The sequence below is a fragment of the Gouania willdenowi genome, chromosome 10, assembly GCF_900634775.1.
Source record: "Gouania willdenowi chromosome 10, fGouWil2.1, whole genome shotgun sequence".
NCBI lineage: Eukaryota > Metazoa > Chordata > Actinopteri > Blenniiformes > Gobiesocidae > Gouania > Gouania willdenowi.
The window spans coordinates 13,485,858-13,507,475 of record NC_041053.1 but is presented as its reverse complement, the minus strand read 5'-3'; the positions used below and the strand labels follow the sequence as shown (position 1 = coordinate 13,507,475).

The 21,618-nt window shown below is 38.3% G+C and overlaps 2 protein-coding genes across 2 annotated transcripts; one reads left to right on the top strand and one right to left on the bottom strand.

Annotated features, from left to right (window-relative positions):
* Nucleotides 1–1,380: 1,380 nt before the first annotated feature.
* cryba1l1 (crystallin, beta A1, like 1) lies at nt 1,381–18,298 on the top strand. The gene is made up of 7 exons (XM_028458892.1): nt 1,381–1,438; nt 1,651–1,733; nt 2,060–2,178; nt 3,524–3,665; nt 3,736–3,878; nt 5,212–5,575; nt 18,287–18,298. The coding sequence occupies exons 2-6, from the start codon at nt 1,659–1,661 to the stop codon at nt 5,357–5,359; spliced, it is 627 nt and encodes a 208-aa protein (XP_028314693.1). The 5' UTR covers nt 1,381–1,438; nt 1,651–1,658; the 3' UTR covers nt 5,360–5,575; nt 18,287–18,298.
* Nucleotides 11,788–21,418, bottom strand: LOC114470598 (uncharacterized). Its single transcript, XM_028458869.1, has 5 exons — nt 21,141–21,418; nt 19,406–19,519; nt 18,108–19,258; nt 15,877–16,713; nt 11,788–12,696 (listed from the first exon to the last, which is right to left on the bottom strand). Exons 2-5 carry the CDS (start codon nt 19,506–19,508, stop codon nt 12,163–12,165), a joined length of 2,625 nt encoding a protein of 874 aa, XP_028314670.1. The 5' UTR covers nt 19,509–19,519; nt 21,141–21,418; the 3' UTR covers nt 11,788–12,162.
* Nucleotides 21,419–21,618: the final 200 nt, after the last annotated feature.

Genomic DNA, 21,618 nt, shown 5'->3' with positions numbered 1-21,618 from the left:
GTAATAAACAACGTTTTGCACCATTTGACAACAAACCACATTTTAAAAAACGTACGTGAATTTTTACTTTTGACCATATTTACAGCAATTTTTTTCATGTAAAATGTTAGTGTTATATCTAAATGTTAAATCTAAATCTGAATGTTAAATATGAAATATAAATATTAAATCTAAATCTAAATGTTAAATATGAAATGTAAATGTTAAATATGAAATCTAAATCTAAATGCTAAATGTTAAATCTAAATCCTAAATGTTGAATCTAAATTTAACATTTAAGATTTACATTTAAGATTTACATTTAATATTTAGATAGAGATTTAATATTTAGATGGAGATTTAATATTTAGATTTAACATTGAAATTATATTTTTACAAGAGAAAAAATTCACAAATTTTACCAATATTGCTGTAAACTTTGTTGGTGAATGTTGCAAAAAGTTTCCGTTTATTTTAGCCCCAATTGTAAAGTTGCACATGCTAAAATAAGCAGCAGCTTTTTGTAACATTTAGTAACAAACCACACTTAAAAAACTTATGTGAATTTTTTAAATGTTACTTTCAACCAGATATACAGCAATAATTGTAAAATTTGTGATCTAAATGTTAAATCAAAATTGAAATGTTAAATCGAAATGTTAAATATAAATAGAAATGTTAAAATGTTACATTTAAATATGAATGTTAAATCTAAATGGTAAAGGCTAAATCGAAATCGAAATGTTAAATCAAAATCGAAATTTTAATTCAAAATGTTAAATGCTGAATCTAAAAGCTAATTAATGTTTCACCAGTGACATTTAGATTTAGATTTAACATTTAAGATTTACATGTAACATTTAGAGTTAACATTGAAAATAATGAAAAATATCACAAATTTCATAAATATTGCTGTTAATTTGTTCAAAAACAACATTAAAAAAAAAAAAAAAAAAAAAAAAAATCACATACGTTTTTTAAAAAGTGGTTTGTAGCTAAATGTTTGTTTTAAGCATGCGCAACTTCACAATCGGTGGCCCATATTTGTGACGTATATTTTTAACATGTGTTAGTGTGATTTTGTATGAAACATTAGTGTTCTTTTTTCTCTTGGGGGTTGTAGTGGTGAGCGCTGTATGTGGTTGACATGTTTCCATGAGGCTCAGCCCCCGTTAATCCCCTCATTCTGGGCCCTTTGTGCCGGGGGGCTGGACTGCTGACCGGGGTCCGAACATACCGGAGCGCCTTTGTCTGCCTCTCACACTGTTTCTGCTGAGCTGGCTCATCATGGACACGGAACACAACAGCGCAACACACGGGCGCGCGCCTCGGGCCGAAGCCTGTGCGTAAAGGGCGCGCCCCGGGTGTCGGTATAAAACTGGGGCGCCAGGTTCCCTTAAAGCTCTACGAGGCAGGCGGCAGGCGCGCACAGTACCGAGCTGATCCAATAAAGTGTTCGGTAACACACACACACACACACACACACACACACACACACACACACACACACACACACACACAGACACACACACACACACACACACACACACACACACACACACACACACACACACACACACTATGAATTGATCATTATTATAATGATTGCTATTACTCCAGTTACAGTCTCCATCCTTCTCTGTCCTCTGTTGATGATGTCATCTCTGTCAGGAGGAAAGATGTACAGAACTATAAGATCCCCAATGATGCAGCCGCTGGTCAACTCTGGAATGGGAATGGCTCCTTTTTTCAAGGTAAACTCATATTCAGCACTAAAACATGGACCTTCAAAATGCCAGTGGTTTCCAATCACTGGTGCAGAGCTTTGAATGGTCGTCAGATGTGCATGTATTCCAGATATTTCAAAACAAGACAATGCTTACTGTTGTTGTTTTAACCAAAGTGTCAAGAGTTTTTTTTTTTAAAGTGCTTTTAAATCAGTTGTTATTATTATGATGGGTTCTGTGTAGTGTAATGGTGTGTGTGTGTGTGTGTGTGTGTGTGTGTGTGTGTGTGTGTGTGTGTGTGTGTGTGTGTGTGTGTGTGTGTGTGTGTGTGATGAACTTCTCTCTGTTTCCAGGTGACAGTTTTTGAACAGGAGCATTTCCAAGGCAAGTGCCAGGAGTTCACCACAGAGTGCTGCAACATCCAGGAGTGTGGGCTGGACAACATCCGCTCCATCAGGGTGGAGAGCGGGGCGTGAGTGTCACTGAACACAACCAGAGCACAAACATCTAAATACAAACCTTTTTATAATAGACTTTTGGGTCACAATCAAAGGGGGGAAAAAAATCATTGATAATAATTTATTTACAATTATTTTTTAAATAGTAATCAAATAATCTATTCATACTACTTAACTGAGTAATCAAATAATGATATAAGAGAAATCACATTTTGCAGATTTATGTCACAAGAGCACTTTTTGTTCCACATACAAGTTGTGGATTTTGAAATAGTATTACTAAAATAAAGGCCTAATAATAAACAACAATGCCTAAATAAATACAACCACTGTGCTAAACTGAGGTAAAACCACTTTTTCCCAAAGTTCATCAGTCAGAAAACAGAATTTGACCTTTTTTAGGCTGTGATAATGTGCATTATTGCTTATAGATCGATATAAACACCAATAGGGGCATGTCCAACCACACAATATGTCAATAACAAATTCAGCTTCTTTAAACATTAAGCAAAAACCACAACATTATTTTAAGTAATCATTGCTCTGAGTTATTAAGTGTTTTATCAATATGTATACATTATAGTTTCTGTTTTTATGTAATAAAAATATATATGGTTTCCATGTATCGACATAAGAAACTTTATGTTTTGAAATGTTTAAAAATACAGAGATTACATGAGATCTTACTTCTCAGAGCCAAATATTGTTGAACAATCTTTTGCATCGGCTCATTTTCTTCAAATTTTTCTAATCAGTTTAATCAAGAAATCATTTCAGGTCGACTTCGGCTATTTTTTTTTTTTTTCCTCTTATGCCTTTGGTTTTGAATCTTAGTGAAGGTACTGAAATCTGAAACCTTGGTAATTGACTAGATAAAATAGGTATACATTTTATTTGGTCACATCTTTTTTTAGCTTTGTTTAAAACGCTTTTAGTTTCAATTTTAGTTTAAAATTCATATATATTTATATATATGAATATATATATATTATACAATTCAACATTATCGTAGTTTATTTTCTAATAAACTCTTTTTGCGTTATACATTTTTGCTGTGTGTTTCGACCCCTGTTGAACCCCTGGAACCCAGGTTGAGAACCACTGTTTTATGTTCTCTGTCTGTAAATTGTGCTTTATATCAACTTATATAACACGTAAATGTCAGAATCATAATATTTATTGCCAAGTAGAGTTGAAAACAATACAAGGAGTGTGACTTGGTGGATGGTGTGAAAAACAAAAATAAACCAGAAACAGTGCAAATAATAAAAATAATAATAATAATAATAATACAGTTAAAGAATGAATATGAACACATGTACAAGTAATGCAGGTAATATTGTGTGTGTCTCTATGAAGCTGGGTGGGCTTTGAGCACCACGATTTCCAGGGGCAGCAGTTCATCCTGGAGAGAGGAGAGTACCCCCACTGGGACGCCTACAGCGGGTCCCTGTCCTACCACGTGGAGCGCCTCATGTCCCTGCGCCCCATCTACTGCGCTGTACGTACACCTGCAGCATCACTCTGTCAAATACACACCATCCAACATGCTTTTCTGTTTTTGCTCCCAGTCCCACCAGAGCAGCCGCATGATCATCTTTGAGAAGGAGAACTTAATGGGCCGCAGCGTGGAGGTCTGTGATGACTACCCCACCCTGCAGGGCATGGGCTGGATGATGCCTCAGGTCGGCTCCATGCACGTGCAGTGTGGCGCGTAAGTGTTAACTACACTTAATGTTACAGTCATAGCGTGTGTCAGGGTTGGGGTCATTTATATTTTTCAATTGTAATTCCGTCTTCAGTTATCCATGATCAATTACAACTCAATTAAAATTACAGTAACCAGCATTTTTTTCCAATTACAACTAAAATTACAATTATTATTTTTGGCCTGAAAGTCAATTACAATTACAATTAAATTGCCATTAATCACAATTTGTCTGTCTTTTTTAGAGCTTTTAACTTATGGAATAAATTGCCTAGGGACCTGAAAGACATGTTAACTTTACGCATATTTAAAAAATCTTTAAAATCAGATTTTTACCAATCTTAAATTATATATCATGTATTTTTATGTATTTGTTGGTGTAATGAAAATGTGTCTTGATGTGTCTTTTTATGTAATGTTTCTGTATATTTTTACTGTCTTTTCTATTCTTATACATACTAGAATCTTTTTTTTGTTAGCTTTCAGTTAGCTTCTCTTATGATTAGTCTTAAATCATCTGTAAAATACACTAAACCCTAGGTTCCCAAAGTGGGATAGGGTACCCCCAGGGGTACACAAAATGCCATAGGGGGGTACGTGAATAAAAATGTAAAAGTGTGACAACATTGTGAACTAGAATATAAATAGAGCAGTAGTCAGGAGCCTCCATGCATTGCCACAAATGACACATTGTCCTCTGTCAGACTGCCCTCTAGTGGCGACAGAAAAACAAGCTCATCAAAAAATCTGACGAATCTGACGATAGCTACATTGCTTTGCGCTAGCCAAACTTTGCCACCATGTACTTGTGTGAACGTGGATTTTCAGCTTTGATGAACATGAAAACAAAATAAAGAACAAGACTATTTTTGGAGAACGATTTAAGACGCTGACTCTCTCAAATTCATCCAAACATTGTAGAGTTGCATTTCACAGTTTCAGGGTGATGAATATGTTGCATTACTGATATATGTTCAATCAACAAATGTTTGGTAGATTTATTTTCCCAAAATAATAGATTGTCTCTCGATGGAAATGCCAGTAGGCTGTTTATTAATTAAATAAATTGATCAAGTGATAATTCTGAGTAAGATGTTTTCTTGTGTCCTTACAGATTATAATTTATCTTTATTATATATTATTCCTAAACAGGATAGGATGATTTCAGAGACACATTTCATTGTAGGGCTACATTGTACATGACATTACATTATTATGTTTTTCAAGTGTGCAGGAGCATGGGGTACAGGTGGCTACAGGTTAAATGTCTGAAGGGGACTATGAAAAGTTAGAGAACCACTATCCTAAAAGATTCTCACTGACTCCTTGTTTGTTGCAGCTTTGTGTGCTACCAGTTCCCCGGCTACAGGGGTCAGCAGTACATCATGGAGTGTGAGAGACACAGTGGAGACTACCAGCACTGGAGGAACTGGGGCTCCCACTGTCAGACTCCCCAGATCCAGTCCATCAGGCGTATCCAGCACTGAGGAGGGCACAGCTCCACTGCTAACTCCCCCTAACTCCTCCCCCCTTATTTCTTCCTCTCCATCTTTATTCCTTCCTTCCCTCCTGACCTAAGCCTCAACATCCGCCCCAAAAACCAGAAAACACCACTGATTTACAACCGCTGCCAGAGTGTGATGAAAGACAATATCACACCGTTATAGCACAGGGAAACACACACACACTTACACACATACACGGTCGACACTCACACAGTGTCTTTTTTTATGTGGTTTTAAAGGTCACTTTACACACACACACACACACACACACACACACACACACACACACACACACACACACACACACACACACACACACACACACACACACACACACTAAGCTGTAGTCTCACTCAGGCACTGCAGTGTCCTCAGAGCTGCAGACTGGGATGGTGCAGCCACGTGTGCTTTGGTGTCTAGTGTTGGAGGTTGATACACAGGTTTTTGACTAATAAACTCATTTTCACTTCATGTCTTGAAATAATTAATGTGTCGTCAATAATATCACACTACGCTAAAAGTCCATTTTAATCTGAGAATTACATCTTATCAACACATTAAAGAAACTTTAACCAAAGAGTCAAACTAACTGAAATAGACTGGATTTATGCAGAGAGAGTTGATTACTTTGAACTATTTTAGTGTTTCCTTAACTTTATTTCCATTCTTAAATTAATAGCTTTGCAATATTAGAAAAACTATTTCGTTTTTATTTCCCTAATGAAGCATTCATATTTCATCAATTGCATTAAAATGATGGCGACAAACATCAAAGGCGAGGATTTCCCTCTACTGGCTCCTGATTGGCTGGTGACAAACATTAAAGTTTACCATCAGGGGAAATGAATGGGAAAATTTAAAATGAAAAAGTGGAATAACTCAAAAGGTTAAAGAGTTATAAAGAATCCAATACATAGCGTAATAATAATAATGTCCAGAAATTATCTGCAGGTTTTGACACCTTACTTGTCAAAATCAGTTAAAAACTGTGGCATATGCTCACTAATTATTATATTATATTATTTGTAGAACACATTAAAAACAGTTGGAGTTGACCAAAGGGCTTGACAACAAAAAACAAACAAGTAATAGATACAATGCAGTATATAACAGATAACAGATACAACCCAGGGGTATTTCCATGGGAATAGTGGGATAGACAAAAGAAATAAATGTTGTTAGGTGGGATTTAAATATTCCACTGGATGGTGATAATCTCATGGCAAAGGGGTAAATTATTCCACAGCTTAGAACCAACAACCATCACCTTTGGGTTTCAACTTGGTTTGAGGATTGACTAGGAGAGAATAGTTAGTAGACCTTCACTTACAGGAGCTATTGAATAGAGGATGAGGAGTTCCTGAAATGGATAGATAATATTGATGTCTTCAACGTATTGAATTATTTGATTTTATGATTATAGGAAGAAAAAAAATAAGAGCAGAAAAAGCATAAACATATGTGCTCAATACTCCCCCTACAGGGAGGCAGAGGAACTGAACGACTCCATTTCATTGGTTTATGTCGGATCAGAAAAACAAAACAATCTGCACATAATATGTTATTTACACTGTTTGTTGGTAGACATTTATTATCACACTATTATCACACATGTCTACAAACAGAGGGAACAATGTCAGATGAGGCCCTCGTCTAACTTTGTCTGGCCCCTAAATTAAAAGCACAAATTACAGACACAAAAAACACAAAACACGACCACAAAACAGCTTTAAAAGTAGAGCTGAGTAAAAAAAATCGATTTAATTGATCTTGAATCGATTTCATTGAAATTTTCCAAAAGTGATTAATAGGTGCTGTAATACATTCTTTTTTTACTCTCACTCCTGTAGTCTCGCGTTAGCAAAGTCAAGTATTGCTCGAGAGTGCATTCAGTTCACTGCAAACACGGCAGATGAAGCTCCGCTGTGTAAACTGCTTTAATTTAAAGGAACACTGAGTAACTTTTGGCCACTAGGGGCGCTAGACCTGTAACTTTCACGTCACAGGCGCCGCAGCACTGTCGGTGTCCGGCGCCGGGTGGAAGGCGGGTTGGCGGAGGGGGCCGGGTGGAAGGCGGCGTCTTTTTAGCCTCCTCAGAAGCAGTTTTAAACTTTTTGCTTGCCTCGGCCATGACCAGGAGTTGAATAGGTGGAAAAATACCAGCAAAAGCCTTAGCCCAATGAGTATATTCATGGTCACGTGACTGCCGTAAAGTGATACGTTCTCCAGGCTTTCTTCAGGTCACATGACCTGGCTAAAGACGGTCCATCTCTTCAAATTTACATATTCGGTATTTCAAGAGGGAAGCCCCGCTCAGAGCATTAATACTGTCAAGTGCTGTATATTGGCCTGAGGAATCATTTAAAATAACTCATATGAGTCAATTCTTTAGGTCAAAAAGTGTGTGTGACTTTAAGTCAGAAGTTTGGAACCATCGTATTAATATCCAAATAAATTTGAAAAATCAATACTGAATCAAAATCAACTTGCAATTAATTGATTTAAAGGGGACATATCATGGTTTTAAATCCTTCCTTTTTACATATAAATCATACAGTTGTGGTCTATATAAAGCAGAACTGCAATGCTTGGGTCTGAATTCCTCATTATTATAGCTCCACAGGCCCATTTTCTACCACTTTTCTGATGTGCTTCTGAGAGCAACTCGTTTTGGTGCGGTCTCTTTAAATGCAAATGAGACACTCCATACCCCGCCCCCTCTTCAGGTGACACTCGGTTCAACTCCACCCTGCTCGGCCATTTTTGTAGTTTGATAGAAGAGATACGGCTATGTAGCGGCACATAAACTTTTTATTCAGAGGTTATTTACAAAATGTCAACAACAGAAGACTTGTCCATCCAGCCTTACATGTTCGAGCCAGAGTCTGACCCGGCGGAGCGAGATGAAAATGAAGATGATGAACCTGCAGAACACTAACAAGTGAGCTAACACAAGCACCGAGCTAACGTTAGCGCCAAGCTAACTTCACGAAATGCATTTTAATACAGTCTTTTCGGAGACAAAAACGGCAAAATGAAATGACTAATGAAAACTTTAGACTTAAATTAAATCACGTAGGCCATATCATCAAGGATCTAAAACGAGCACACAGCGCAAACATATGAAGACGGTGCAACTGCTAATGCTAACAAAACAATGACAGGGACGTCTTATCATCACACTTTTTAGCGTTATTTACAGCTTACCGAAGTGCTCTGTTCATCGTCTCCAAAGATAGAAGGAATTGAACCCTCAATCAGACGAAGTCTTTCGGCAAATCCTTCTTTATACTGGTGGAGGTTGATGAAGCAGTCATCCTTGAAGTGTTTCGCGCACACAAAAATGATCTTACCCACAGATGTGGGTACATTTCTGTGAAAAATAAAACTCAACCAGGCACTTTGAAAAGGTTCTGATGCTGGGAGACGGTGTAATGAAGCGTGTGGGTTACTACATCCAACAACCGAACATTTTGACTTATCCTCTCGTAACTTCGGCATCTTTGAGCTTGGACTACAAAATAAAAGCGAGAAATAAAAATGGCGGATTGCTCGAAGTGTTGGACCTGGAGTTGATGTACTAATTTGGCAGTTCCACTGCAAATACTGTGATGTAATAGTTCAAAAAACGTAATACAGAATAGAAAAATCGGAACAGATTGAAAATTATGAGCAAAACAGAATATAAAGATATCTACGGAGCACCTGAAGAGACTAATTTGATTTTTTCTGTACTTCTAAGCACTCTAAATATACAACAAAATGCATTTAAGGGCTAAAAAAGTGGATTTAGCATAATATGTCCCCTTTAAAACCTTATTAATCCAAATTGAATCGATTCAGGAAACTGGCTATGATGCACTGCTGTATTCCAGAGACATACACACAAAAATACACAAGAGGACAGCAAATACACTGAAGTACAACAAAAATTCACAAAGGACAACAAAAATAATCAAAATCACTCCAAAAACACACAAGACTACTACAATATTACACAAACAAGAACACACAAAATTTAAAAGACAATGATAATACCCAAAAGGCTTCAAAAACAAACAAAACAACAACAAAAACACACAAAAGCCTTGGCTGTATTAATGCTCAGATCGGTCATTTTTCTAAATGCTGACATTAAAAGTGCAGAATAACGCATGACATGTATGGAATCAACCACGCTCCCCCCCTCCCTTTTTCACCGGTATCCTCGTGAACGCGCAGAACTGTGGAGCTCTGAGCAACTTTGTTTTCAAACGAGACTAGTGACAAATGTAGGGACTTTATCTTGTGTTATTGGAGTTTTCTGATGTTTTAGAAAAAGCACATATCATTCTCTAGTTACTGTCCTCAAAAGCAGACCCACACCACTCCGCATCCAGACAGTAAGGGATCTATTCTCCCATGCGCGTAAGTCAAAAAAGCCGTGCAGGGGCGTTGTTTTTGGCAGCGCGCTATTCTCCCTCTGTACTTAAGTCAGTCACTGCACGCCTCCATCCCAGTTACGCACTGTGGGTGGAGCAGCCCTGAAATGTGGGCGTTCATCTTCTAATCTGGCCTTGCGCGTATTCTCCTGTCTGCTTAAGTCCTTTTACGTTCTTCTGAACCTTGAATAGGAACAGAGCCACGATAAGGTGAAACATTATGTTGCACTAGAAATCTGGACTTAGTTACAATTGAAGCCACACGGACTCATAATATTGTAGAAGAGACTCAGAGAGAATCTATCCAAACTGACACTGTCACAGTGGTTGCAGAGGGAATAACATTGGCACGCTATAGGATTGACCATCAGTATTTCTAATATGTTCACATTTACCAGTTCTAGACAGGACAAAATGTGTTACATCTCATTACATTTTATCCGTGCTGTCCTCTCCTCGTCCTGGGAGGACGGGGGGGTACTGTGTCGCTTAGCTGATCAGCTGTGTGCACCCGAGGTGTGCACGTCAGCTGCAGCTCAATAAATGAAACCCTGACAGAATGATTAAACTATTTTAACACTGTGTATAACATAATGCCACAGTTTGATCCACGACAGAGTAAATAACAAGTGAAACATTGATGACAGATGATCATTTCTGAATGCAGAATGTAAGAAGTTAATATAATCAGGCTTTTCACACAAACAAATGTTAATCTATCATTAGTATGAGGGGGAAAAAAGATTTTAACTGTGGCTCAGACAGAAAAATGTTCCATCATTTCTAAACTGCCCCAAAATAATGACATCATGGCCCAGTCCGCCTCCTTTGCTTCAGAGCGCCTTCATTCACAGACTACGTGTTTTTGGTTGATTTACGCACGGTAAGCGTGTCAGGAGCCTGGACCAGAGAACACGCACAGGAGAGAGGCACGTAACTGCAAGTGCGAAAAAAAAGCGCTTAACTCCAGACAGGAGAATAAAATGCACATGTTCTCTCCACCTTGGATATGCTTCTCTTAGGTTTACAAATTATTTACTCTGTCTTTTATCTAAACAAAGCAGCTAACAGAGAACTCTATTTGTAAAAAGATCTCTGAGTGGCTGAAAAGTTACGTTATGCTTCTGGATTTCTAAAGCTTAAATATTTATTTGTTTATTTATTTGATTGGGACAGGGCATGTTAATGAAGAAACAGGATTGTAGCCAAAGGATAATTTCCATCCGTAGTCCCACGGGCTAGAGTCACACAGGGGTCACAGAGCCAAGAGACGGAAAAGAGGTCCAGTGTGCTCTCAGAACACTTGGGATTACAACATGATCAAAGATTAGCATGTATTTTTGACTAAATGAATAATAATAAAAATTACACGCTGCAGCTTTACATGTTGACGATGCCCTTGGATCAGAAATCAGTTTTGTGGCCCTCGCTGTGATTTCTTCTCTCCAGTCTCTGTCTACTCCAACTACTACTGACACCCAACACCATTTGTTTATATGAACACAGGTGGTCACTTCTATCTTAATTTAAATAAATGTTTGGACAAAAGTCACACAAAAAATAGAAGATATTTTATTGGAAAACTTGCAACGTGGTAACAAAAGTAACAGATAACAGAGACAAACAGCTGGATGAGACATGAGAAAAGACTAGATGGTTTTCCCGAGACAACAAAAAACAATCTAGTTGTGTTTAAACTTATACAGTCATTGCTGTAGGAACATATAATAAAAACACTCAAACCTAACAGTCATTTGCAGTGAAAAAACAAGGAACAAAGAAGACTGGAATGTTTTCCTGAAACACTGACGTTCCTGGTTTTGTTTATAACTAATAACAGTCACAGTTGTAAAGCCGTCTCATAAAAACACTAATTTTCACTAAAACTTGCTCTAAACTGCTGAGCTAAGTGCTTTTTTTTTCCTTCAACATTTTGCTGAACATATGAGAAGAAACTAACAATAACATATTTGAAAGAACAAGCCCTGGTACATCAGCTCTGTGTACTAATGAACAGAATCTAAATACACCCTGAATTGACATAATTGTGTTTTAATGCAACTCTTTCAGCACTTCTGAGCTTTGAGGGGATTCACTTTAAATCTCAGTCTGTAGAAAACAGGTTAGAAACTACTTTCTAAACATCAGCATAACCAGAACTCACACTGTCTGTGCCTTATTCTTTTTAAAACCACTGGATTATTTAAAACTTTAGTGACCTCCACTTATAATCACTGGGGAACCAACCTGTTGTAGATGACAAACTGAGAGCAGAGAATAGTAAAATGAACCAAAGTCACTCAGATTTCAACAAACTCTGCAGTACTTGCAACAGTTATGGTCAGAAGACCAACACTCACAATCTTATGAAATCACGTCGATGTCTTCCTCCTCTTCCTCACCCGCTGAAGACTCGATCCAGCAGATAACTGGACTAGGGGCCGGACTTGCAGCTGTGACCACATCAATGTAGTCGTCTTCCCCCTGGTTTCCTGCTGACTCCACCTTGAGCTCCGGCAGAGTTTTGACGTCAGCAGAAGCTGAAACAGACGCTGTGTCTGTGTGTCCAACCTCTTTATCTTGGTTACTTTTCTTATCTGTGCTCGGCTCTCTTTTGCAGTTTGGCTCCACAGCGGTGGCGTCTGCAGGTGAGCATCTTTGATCAAAGCAAACCTTTGCAGAAACTACATCTTTGGAGTCTGATTTCCTCTTTCTTCCTCTCTTCTTAGCTTGTTTCGGAGCGATCTTCTCCGTACTCTTAGACCGACCGTCTACTGGCCGTATATCTGAACCGTTGCTCTTCACACACCTGTTCCTTCTGTGAACGCCTACCTGACGCCTGTCTGCTGTTGGCGGACGCTCAGCTTTCAAACGCTTCCTTTTAGATTCTCCACCGCCCTAAAAAAAAAGATGCATTTAATTAAAAGTGCTCCGATCGATCGGCCACCAATCATTATCGGTCGATCTCCGTGGAAAACTATGTGATCGGCATTTGTCGATCAATGCCTTTCATTGCTGATCACAAAAATCAATCACCTGTAGCTAGGGATGCATGCCAACCGACCACTGGGTTACCAGCGCCCTCTGCTGGTTCAAACAAATATCTGGCATAAATACTGTGCAATGACTGTTTTTTTTTTTTTTTGAAATAATTTAAATTAATAGGCTTCTTCATTTGTATTATTCCTTTATTTATTTAATTCAAGATTTATTTTTAGTGAAATTGCATTGTATTCTTTTGACAATGAAAAATAAAAGGAAAATAATACAGTATTTTCTAGTTTTTTTTTCCAAAAAAAATAAAGGAATATTTTTCAATCATCATTTGTCTACAGTCCCATTTTGTAAAATAAATCGTATCGTGAACCCAGTATCGTGAATCGTTACATCCCTACCTGTAGCTCATACTTTGCAACCAGCAGAGTCTCTGTGACACTGCGCAGCAAACCACAACAACAAACATGTCTGCCGTGTGGAGCTTTTCTAAGATCTGTGAGAGCGATGTAAAGTTTGCATCCTTCAACACATGCAATGCAAAAATACCTGGCGGGGGAAGCACGTTAAAAGGCTTCAACACAAGAAACTTGATCTGACATTTGATGGAGTATGGTGAGTTTTCAAGGCTCCAGGCAGACAAAGAAAAGAAGACGGCAACAGTCCACGCTTCTCAACACTCGTCCGTATGAGCGTGACAGTCAGAAGGATAAAGCAAATAACCAGGAAAATAATTACATTCATCGAACTAGATGACCAGCCTTTCTCAGTGGTGGAAGACACCGAGTTCCCCCGTCCGCACCCTGCACAAGTGCGGAGAGTGAGTGCTTACTCAGCGCTGCATCCAACATCATGACCAAAAAAGCAGAGATGCTACTCTTTATTAAAAATAATCTTCTAACTATGCTTCTCAACAAGTCATAGACATTTAGCATGTGCAAATGCTGTTTAACATATTTTTCTTGTTCAAAGCAAACACTTTACATTCACTTGTGCTATTTTTCTGTTTCAAGGTCTTTAAGACCATATTTATGTTGTCATTTAAGTGACAAATGGGCAATTTTATTTTACATGCGAAGCAACATACCCATTATATTATTTATTTTATAAATTATAAGAAAGGTAAGCATCAAGTTGTTTTTTTCTTTGACAATGCACAACAGAGTTTGCTAAGCCATGTTCTCAGGTATTTTTGATTTATTAACTTATGATGAGTTTATTTGAAAGCAACCTGCATTTGACTTTGAATGTATCCTTTGTGACTTGACAGTGTTGTGAGATATATTGCCTTTTTTATTTGATTTTCTGCACTATTTAGCCTGTTGAGAGCCTCAATGTTTTCAATTTGTTAAAGATTGTGTTACTAATAGCAGGTCATTTTAAGTTGTTCTTTGACTGAATAGTTGCTGCATTGTGCCTGCAAAGTTTTTGTATTTTTCTCTTGAAATTGTAAAAACATGCTTTTGTCTAAATTAGGTGATTTTATGGTTCCTTTTTTCCAAACCATCTAGTCGGTAGCACTCATCATAACTACATTGAAAAATGTACAGCCAATCCATGTGATCCGTATCGGTGATCGGCACTTTGGCTGATCAGCATCGGTGATTGGCAGCATAAAACCTGATCGGAGTATCCTTAATTATTCTTAATATATTCTTTCAACAAGTAAACAGAACAGGTTTTAGAAAAAGGTGTGTCCAAACTGCAGGCCTGTTTGAGTCCAACATTGTAATAACTGGTCAATAATGTAACAAGATGCAGAGCCCAAAAACATAAAAAACTTTTTGCAGTCGTTATTAAATTATGGGGGAAAATATTTTTCCCGTAATAGTGTAGAAATGTTATTACATCAAAGACTGAGTTAATGATTTATGGATTAAAGGGCTTATTGCAGTGGTCCTAGGACTGGGCGATATGGCCTAAAAATAAAATATCTGATTTCCTCACGAAAAATTAGATTCTGGTTGATGTGCAACCTTTATTCTCAAAGGAACCATTTTGCCTCATCTCACCTGGATTAAAGTTCTTTTGGAGCCAAAAAAATACCTTCTCAATGAAGACAATATGTGTATAAAATTATATACACTTAAAGTTATATTGAATAATGTAATGTAAATCATTTTTTTAGTTAATGTATTTGAAGGGCTACAAAACATAACTTGAATTTGATGACACATGATCATGTGGGTGAACACATTTCTTGCCACATATCAAGCATGCATATTTAGCCGGCACATTGGCAGTTAATTTAATTTGTATCCCACTCAATTAAAATCTTAATTTTCTTCCAGAATAGTTTTTAATTGATGTAGTTATCTTACCAGGGATTTAAAACGTTAGCCACAGATTAAAGGAAATGAAATGTGATGCAGGAGGTGAAGTAGGAAGGTGGCCGAGTTATTGCACAATGTAAATTATTTATAGGTTGACAAATTGTTATATCGTGATTTTATTTGGTGTCAATGTCATTAATCATTAACACCCTCTTTAAAAAAATAACAGTTCTATATTTCAATACTTTTTAAAGCTATTGCAAAAGAGTCAAGGAGCCACATGAGGCTGGAATGATGTCATCAGTATAATTTAAAGTAAGTTGATCAAAACTAAATCAATAAACCGGCTCAGATTCAGTAAACCATTGATCCCTGAGGGGGAATTAATGCTGCTCATACATCTTTATATGACAGGTAAATAATTAAAAAGGAGCAGTCAAAATAATCCATGTCAGTACAACTTATATCTACCTTTTAATTGTAGCTTACTCATTATTTTAAACTACATTTTTATTTATGACATACATTTTTGTTTAATTATGGTTTTCTTTTTTAATAGTTTTTATGTTGTTTCCTCACAGGAGTAAAAAATAATATTTTCTGACAAAACTAATTCATATTCCTAAAAGAAATTAAAAAAAAAAAAAAAAAAAAAAAAAGGAATTTAAAAAAATTAATGTGGAAAACACAGACTTTGGAAAAAAACTAAATTGATTTTATAGGCTCTATAAGTGGGACATGTGGCAGCAGTACAGCAGTCAAGGGTGAACACATAAATGTGTTGGTGGTGAGTTAGTGGGAGGGTCGTCACCTTGTTTCTGGGATTTGGACAGTCAAGTCCCATCCGCGTCGCTTTGACTGGTATCACTTTAATCCTGTTCACTTTCACCACAGGATTCCACAGCAGCACGTCTTTATTGAGCCACATGTTTCTGTCCTTCAGCATCTTCTCTAACAGCTGAGAGCTCTTTGGTCCTCTATTGGTCAGACTTCTGGCTGGTGTACCGTTGGGTTCAGGGTGTGGCAATGAGCTGATCTGCTGTCTTTCATCCCTCTGAGGCGCTGTTGCTCGGGGACTTGGTGGGAGGGGCGTGGTCATGGAGCTTTCAAAGAAGCTTGTGAAATCGCTGCCTGCATCTCTTTCCTCTTGGGCACAGTCAATGTGCTGCTCAAACGACTCCAGGAACTTTTCCAGTATCTGGTTCATCTCTCCCTCACACTCCTTTTCCAGAGCTATGTCCTCCTCATGGTCTGGTTTTAAACCAGCACCTCTCTTTAGTCCATTAACAGCCTCTGTGCTTCTTTGGAGACTCAGAGTATTGCCCTGAGGATGGTCTGGGGCAACGTTGCCAACAGAGGAGATAGAGGTGACAGTCCCTGTATCTGAGGGCAGTTGGTCTCTGTTGGGCTGAATCTCTTGGCCCATTGGGACCTTCTCCAGCAGGTGATTAATGCACTGAGGCTGATCAGGAGACAGAGGTGTCTGAAGAGGGTGCAGAAAGTGTAAAGCTGAAGGAGACAATTGGAGGACGGGACCAGGAACAGGAGGAGCTTCAGCATCCCAGGTTTGCACAGGTTGAGTAGAAACAGTGGTGGTTAGGGTTGATTTGGCCTTTGACCTTTCACCCAGGGAGGCAGAGAGATTGCCCTGTGAACAGGAAAGTGTTACTAGCACAAAGTACAAAAATGTCATCATGAGTAACATACTTCTTTTGAATGAAGTAACATGGAAAAATAATAATAATGACTGGATTTATATAGCGCTGTCAATAATTAACAATTATTCATTCACACCAGCCAATCACACCAGTCATACCAGTGGTGGTAAGCTACAATGTAGTCACAGCTGCCCTGGGGCAGACTGACAGGCGTGGCTGCCATTTCACGCCTACGGCCCCTGTGACCACCACCAACATTCATACACAATTCATACCTGATTCATACAACGTAATGTGCGTAAAGGACACAATGACTAGGATAGAGTGGAATTCGAACCCCCAACCCTTCAGTTATTGGACAACCCACTCTACCACTGAGTCACGGTCGCTCCGCAAAAATATTTACAGGCCTTAAAAGCATTTTTAAATTCATATTTACTGGTTGTACTTTTCGTGGAAGAACGAGACATTTTTAAGTTCCTATGTCACCATTTGTCAAGTTAATGCTAAATAAAACTCGCCACCCTAAATAATGCTATTTTCTTGGTGATATTGACGAAATTCTTTCTTCTGATGAACAGATAAGATGATCCACTGGATTTGCGCAAATTACTAAGCAGAGGGAAAGAAACTAACCAAGATTCCCATAATAGTAGGGCTGCAACTAACGACTATTATCATAGTTGACAAGTCATAGATTATTGAAACGATTAATAAAAAAATCAGACCATAAATTGTATTATATTCGCTCTATTTTGCTTCGAGCTTCCTCAAATTAGACTTCCCAAAATTGTACCAAACATGATAAAATAAGGTTAATATTTTCAAAGTCAACTATTATTACAATTAAAAAAATTTTTACCCTTAATTATCACCAATCCGGCTGTAAATAAGATGCTTCTGCTGTGACGTGTCGTCGCCTACTTAACCCCATCACCCCTGAGATCTGATGACTTTTATTTTGAAGCCTGAGGGCGTTTCATCTGATAGTGTTAAGTTTGACAAGTGAATCCGTTTGGTTTGACAAATGACCTGAGGAGGTCCTAAAATGTACACTGTACATTTGGTTTATAATCCTATAATTAAGCATCAAAGAAAGTACAACAACTCCAGTTTGACCGTAAATCAGCTTTTTTCAAACAGTGACAAAGTGATTTGGTATCTGATAAATGTTTTGTCTTTTAGTATTTCTTAAATTGTCTGTTGTGTTGTTTTTCTCAATAATTGAAAAAAATGAAGCAAAAATAAACCAGTATTTTAAGGGGTTTTATAAGGTCTAAGTTGTCCTTTTTGACATGTGATTTTTCTAAATAGTTTTGTTTCTGATGAACAGGTGTTAGAGGTGTGGGAAACCACAGACATGATACATTGATGTGCTGCTCACCTGCTTCATTAGCTGTGCTGTGGAGTTCCTCCCACATCTCAGCCGTAGATCTCCACTCGGGCTCACCTCCCACACTTTGCTGCGCACTCTTGTCTTCTGCTGATTGGTGGAGGTGTTCAGCAGCACTCTGGTCTTCAGGTGTGTCCTCCTGCCCACAGCGCCTCCACCCTGTCCTTTAGGACACGACCTCCACCCTGTTCGATGCATGAAGAGCTTGTGCTGCCTGCTCACCACCCACACCTGCTGAAAATCCACTATCTGAGTCAGCACACCCTGTCTTCTCACATAGTGTTTTCTGGGTGATTTCCTCTCAGCCGACCTTCGCCGCCTTCCACCTTGTGGCCTCCTTGGCCTCCTACCACAGGGACCGCTCTCTCGGTTCAGGTTTAGGAAGTTGCTTATGAACCCTGAGATGTTTCCTTCAAACTGTTTTAAGTGCTTGTCCTGTTCTTCTGCTATCACTGGTAAAGGACTGATCGCCAAACTAGCATCAAGACCACTTATTATAGACTGAGGAAGTGATGAAACCAATGTATTTGGCTGAGAATCTGTGAATTCTGATGGTGACCAAGGAGACAACGGTTGGGCTGGTTGGTCTTCATCAGGAGAGTAGATGAAAGATATAGGGATCATGTGTGAGGAATCCTCGTTGGTCTCCATCTGCAGAGCACTCACGTCCAGGGTCTGATAGGTGACCGCTAGTTCAGGAGGAGATTCCTTTGCCTTTATTTCTTCTGTCTGAGTCCACATGTTGACTCCAATCCCTGACGCTGTCTCTTGCTGCCGTGGCGGGATACTGCCTCTCGTCTCTCTCCTCAATCGCTCCTCCTCCTCCGGCTCCGTCTGCACGCCCACCTCCCTCACTTCCTGCTGGTTCCTCTGTTTCCTGTCAGTCCTCGTCACCTCCACCAGCCCGTGGATGCCCAGCCTGGCAGCAGCAGAAAAGGCCTCCTGTTTCTCCTTCTCGCCCTTCCCCATCATCTGACCAGAGTACAGCAGTTGGACCACGTGAAACAGCGAGCAGGCGCCAAACGCTCCAAATTCCAGCAGCTGGGTGAAGCCGACGGGCGGCGCCGCCGTGGAAGCGAATGCAGAGGAGATGCCCGGGCTGATGGCCGACAGAATCCAGCTGTGTGCAGGTATGGACACACCTGAGGGACAGAAACACATTCACCTTCACCAGCCTCTACTTAGTCCATCATTCTACATGACTCACAAATATTCCCTTTTATCAGCTTGATATTTGTGCAAATGCTTTTCATTACAGCTGAGTTTGTTCATTATTTTGTGAGCAGAACCTTCAGCCTTGAGCAAGGTGTCACAGAACTGGTTGCACTGCTGCTGCTTCTGCAACTTTGAGATGACATGGGCTTCAAACTGTGGTATCTGGAAGCACCACATGTCTCCATCCACTGCAGAGAGGACATGAAAGGTGAACAACAGGATTTATTAGAGCACAAATGTTCTGTGTGACGGATGAACCTGAACTGGCACCAAACCATCATCATCATCAGTGAACAAACTTTGGACTTTTATTATGAATGCTGAGATCAAATATTTGACTTTTGAAAGCAAATATCTGATGGTTTGCAATTGTTGAGATTTGTATAGATTTTCTTTAAAATAGTTTAAAGTAAAGGTAGGCAACTTTTAACACAGCGAGGCCACAAAACTGTTTGTTTCATTGAAAAAGTTTTTATAGTAATTTTGAGTGTGTGTCATTCTGTGTATGTTTGTTTTTGTCTTGCTCATTGTGAGGCATTTTGTGCATTCCTGTTGCCCTTTTGTGTATTTTTCCTGAAAAATGTATGTTTTTTGGAGTCATATTGTGTGTTTATGCTGTCATTTTACATTTTTTGGAGAATTCCTGTTGTTTTTTTGCTTGTTTGTTAGTACTGTGGGTTTGTGGAGTTATTTTTTTGTGTTTTAGTTGTCAGTTTATGTAACTTTGTATATTTTTCAAAGTAATTCTCTGTGTATTACTGTTGTCATTTGTTTAATTTTTTTTAGTAGTTTTGTGTGTTTTTGGAGTATTTGCTGTGTTTTTCTCTTGTATTTTCCCACAATCTTGTAATTCTTTGTAATTTTTAATGTATTCTTGCTCTTGTTTTGTGTATTTTTCTGTCATTTTGTACATTTACTTTGGGGGCTGCATAGAATTAGACCGAGGGCCGCATATGACCAGTTGCCTATGTCTGATTTAAAGTATCAAACTAATTTGAGCGGAGTTGATCATTATTGACAACTATAAAGCACAATCATAGTTTATTAGACTAGAAAATGTGAAGAAAATGTTAAATCTAAATCTAAATGTTAAATCGGTCGCTACGTGTAACGCTAAATGTTTAGAAATTATATGAGTATGATAAGTGGTTAGGTCAGCACCTGTCGATCACGAGGCATTTAGATTTAAAATTTACATTTAGATTTATTTTTCATGTGTAGACATTTTTAAAATTATATAGACCTGTTTTACATGAATGTAAATCTAAAATGAAAGAAAAATTAGCTAAATGTTCAGGACATGAAAAAGTGACCGAGTTTTTATGTTCAGTACCCCATAAACGGTTAATGCGTGTGAAATAATAATTTGATAGTTGATATTTCATTAGTGACGTAAAGAGATGGAAAAAGATAAGATGCTGTGGTGAAACCTACAGAAAAAAAAGTCAGCGAAGAAGATGAATGTGTATCATTGTGGTTTATTAAACGTAATAAGTAGTAGCAGGATAAAAGTAGATTTTAAACCTTCATTTTAAAGCGGATTCTGCTCCAGATGCCATGTGACACGTGACTTCCGAGCACCTATAAATTAGCATTAGCATCTGATGCTAATTCATGGATGTGCACGGTCACTAGCTAACAGTGAGCGCACAATTAAAGCCTCCTCAGCATAAACGTGTTAACCTGTCACTACTGACCAGCAGGTAGTTAGTTAGTGTTTCACAACTAAATTAATAATGACTAGTTTAACGGACATGCTCAGTAGCGTCGCACTGGCTCGTGATTTAATGAGGGAAGGCCTGCACTTACCTGCAGCTCTCTGTCTTTAACGATGCCTTCCTCCTTCAGAGTCACACAAAATTACCTTTTTTCCCCTATATAATTACAAAAAAATCTGATAGACAGTGTTAAGGGTTTTATTTAATATTTTACACTGTCTGGGTCGGCAAGATCATCAACAGGTGACTGTCCGTCGGTGATGCAGTGCGCATGTCTGTCGGTAGGGGGCAGTGATGGTGATAGAACCGATGGAACATTACAACAAAAACTCCACGTACAACTTTACCACAACATGTGATTGACAAGCACTTTATGTTTCCTCTGAGGGATTTAAAAAAAAAACAAAAAAAAAAACTTCCTAGATCATTTATTATTAATTAAATTAGAGTCACGAAGAATAAAATAAAATATTTTTTTGGCTGTTTTCCAACTATCTTTGAACTAATGTTTTTATTAAAACATACATGTACCTTAGTAGTTGTTGAGCTTTTCTGAATGAATTGATTTA

Bases quoted from the DNA above. Each gene is read 5' to 3' on its own strand.
- LOC114470598 (XM_028458869.1), bottom strand. From the start codon at position 19,508: ATGTGGTGCTTCCAGATACCACAGTTTGAAGCCCATGTCATCTCAAAG. The intron at 19,259-19,405 runs GTTCTGCTCACA...TCTGTCCCTCAG, and splicing joins CACCTTGCTCAAGGCTGAAG to GTGTGTCCATACCTGCACAC. The intron at 16,714-18,107 runs GTGAGCAGCACA...TCCTGTTCACAG, and splicing joins CAGCACAGCTAATGAAGCAG to GGCAATCTCTCTGCCTCCCT.
- cryba1l1 (XM_028458892.1), top strand. From the start codon at position 1,659: ATGTACAGAACTATAAGATCCCCAATGATGCAGCCGCTGGTCAACTCT. The intron at 3,666-3,735 runs GTACGTACACCT...TTTTGCTCCCAG, and splicing joins TGCGCCCCATCTACTGCGCT to TCCCACCAGAGCAGCCGCAT. The intron at 3,879-5,211 runs GTAAGTGTTAAC...TGTTTGTTGCAG, and splicing joins ATGCACGTGCAGTGTGGCGC to CTTTGTGTGCTACCAGTTCC.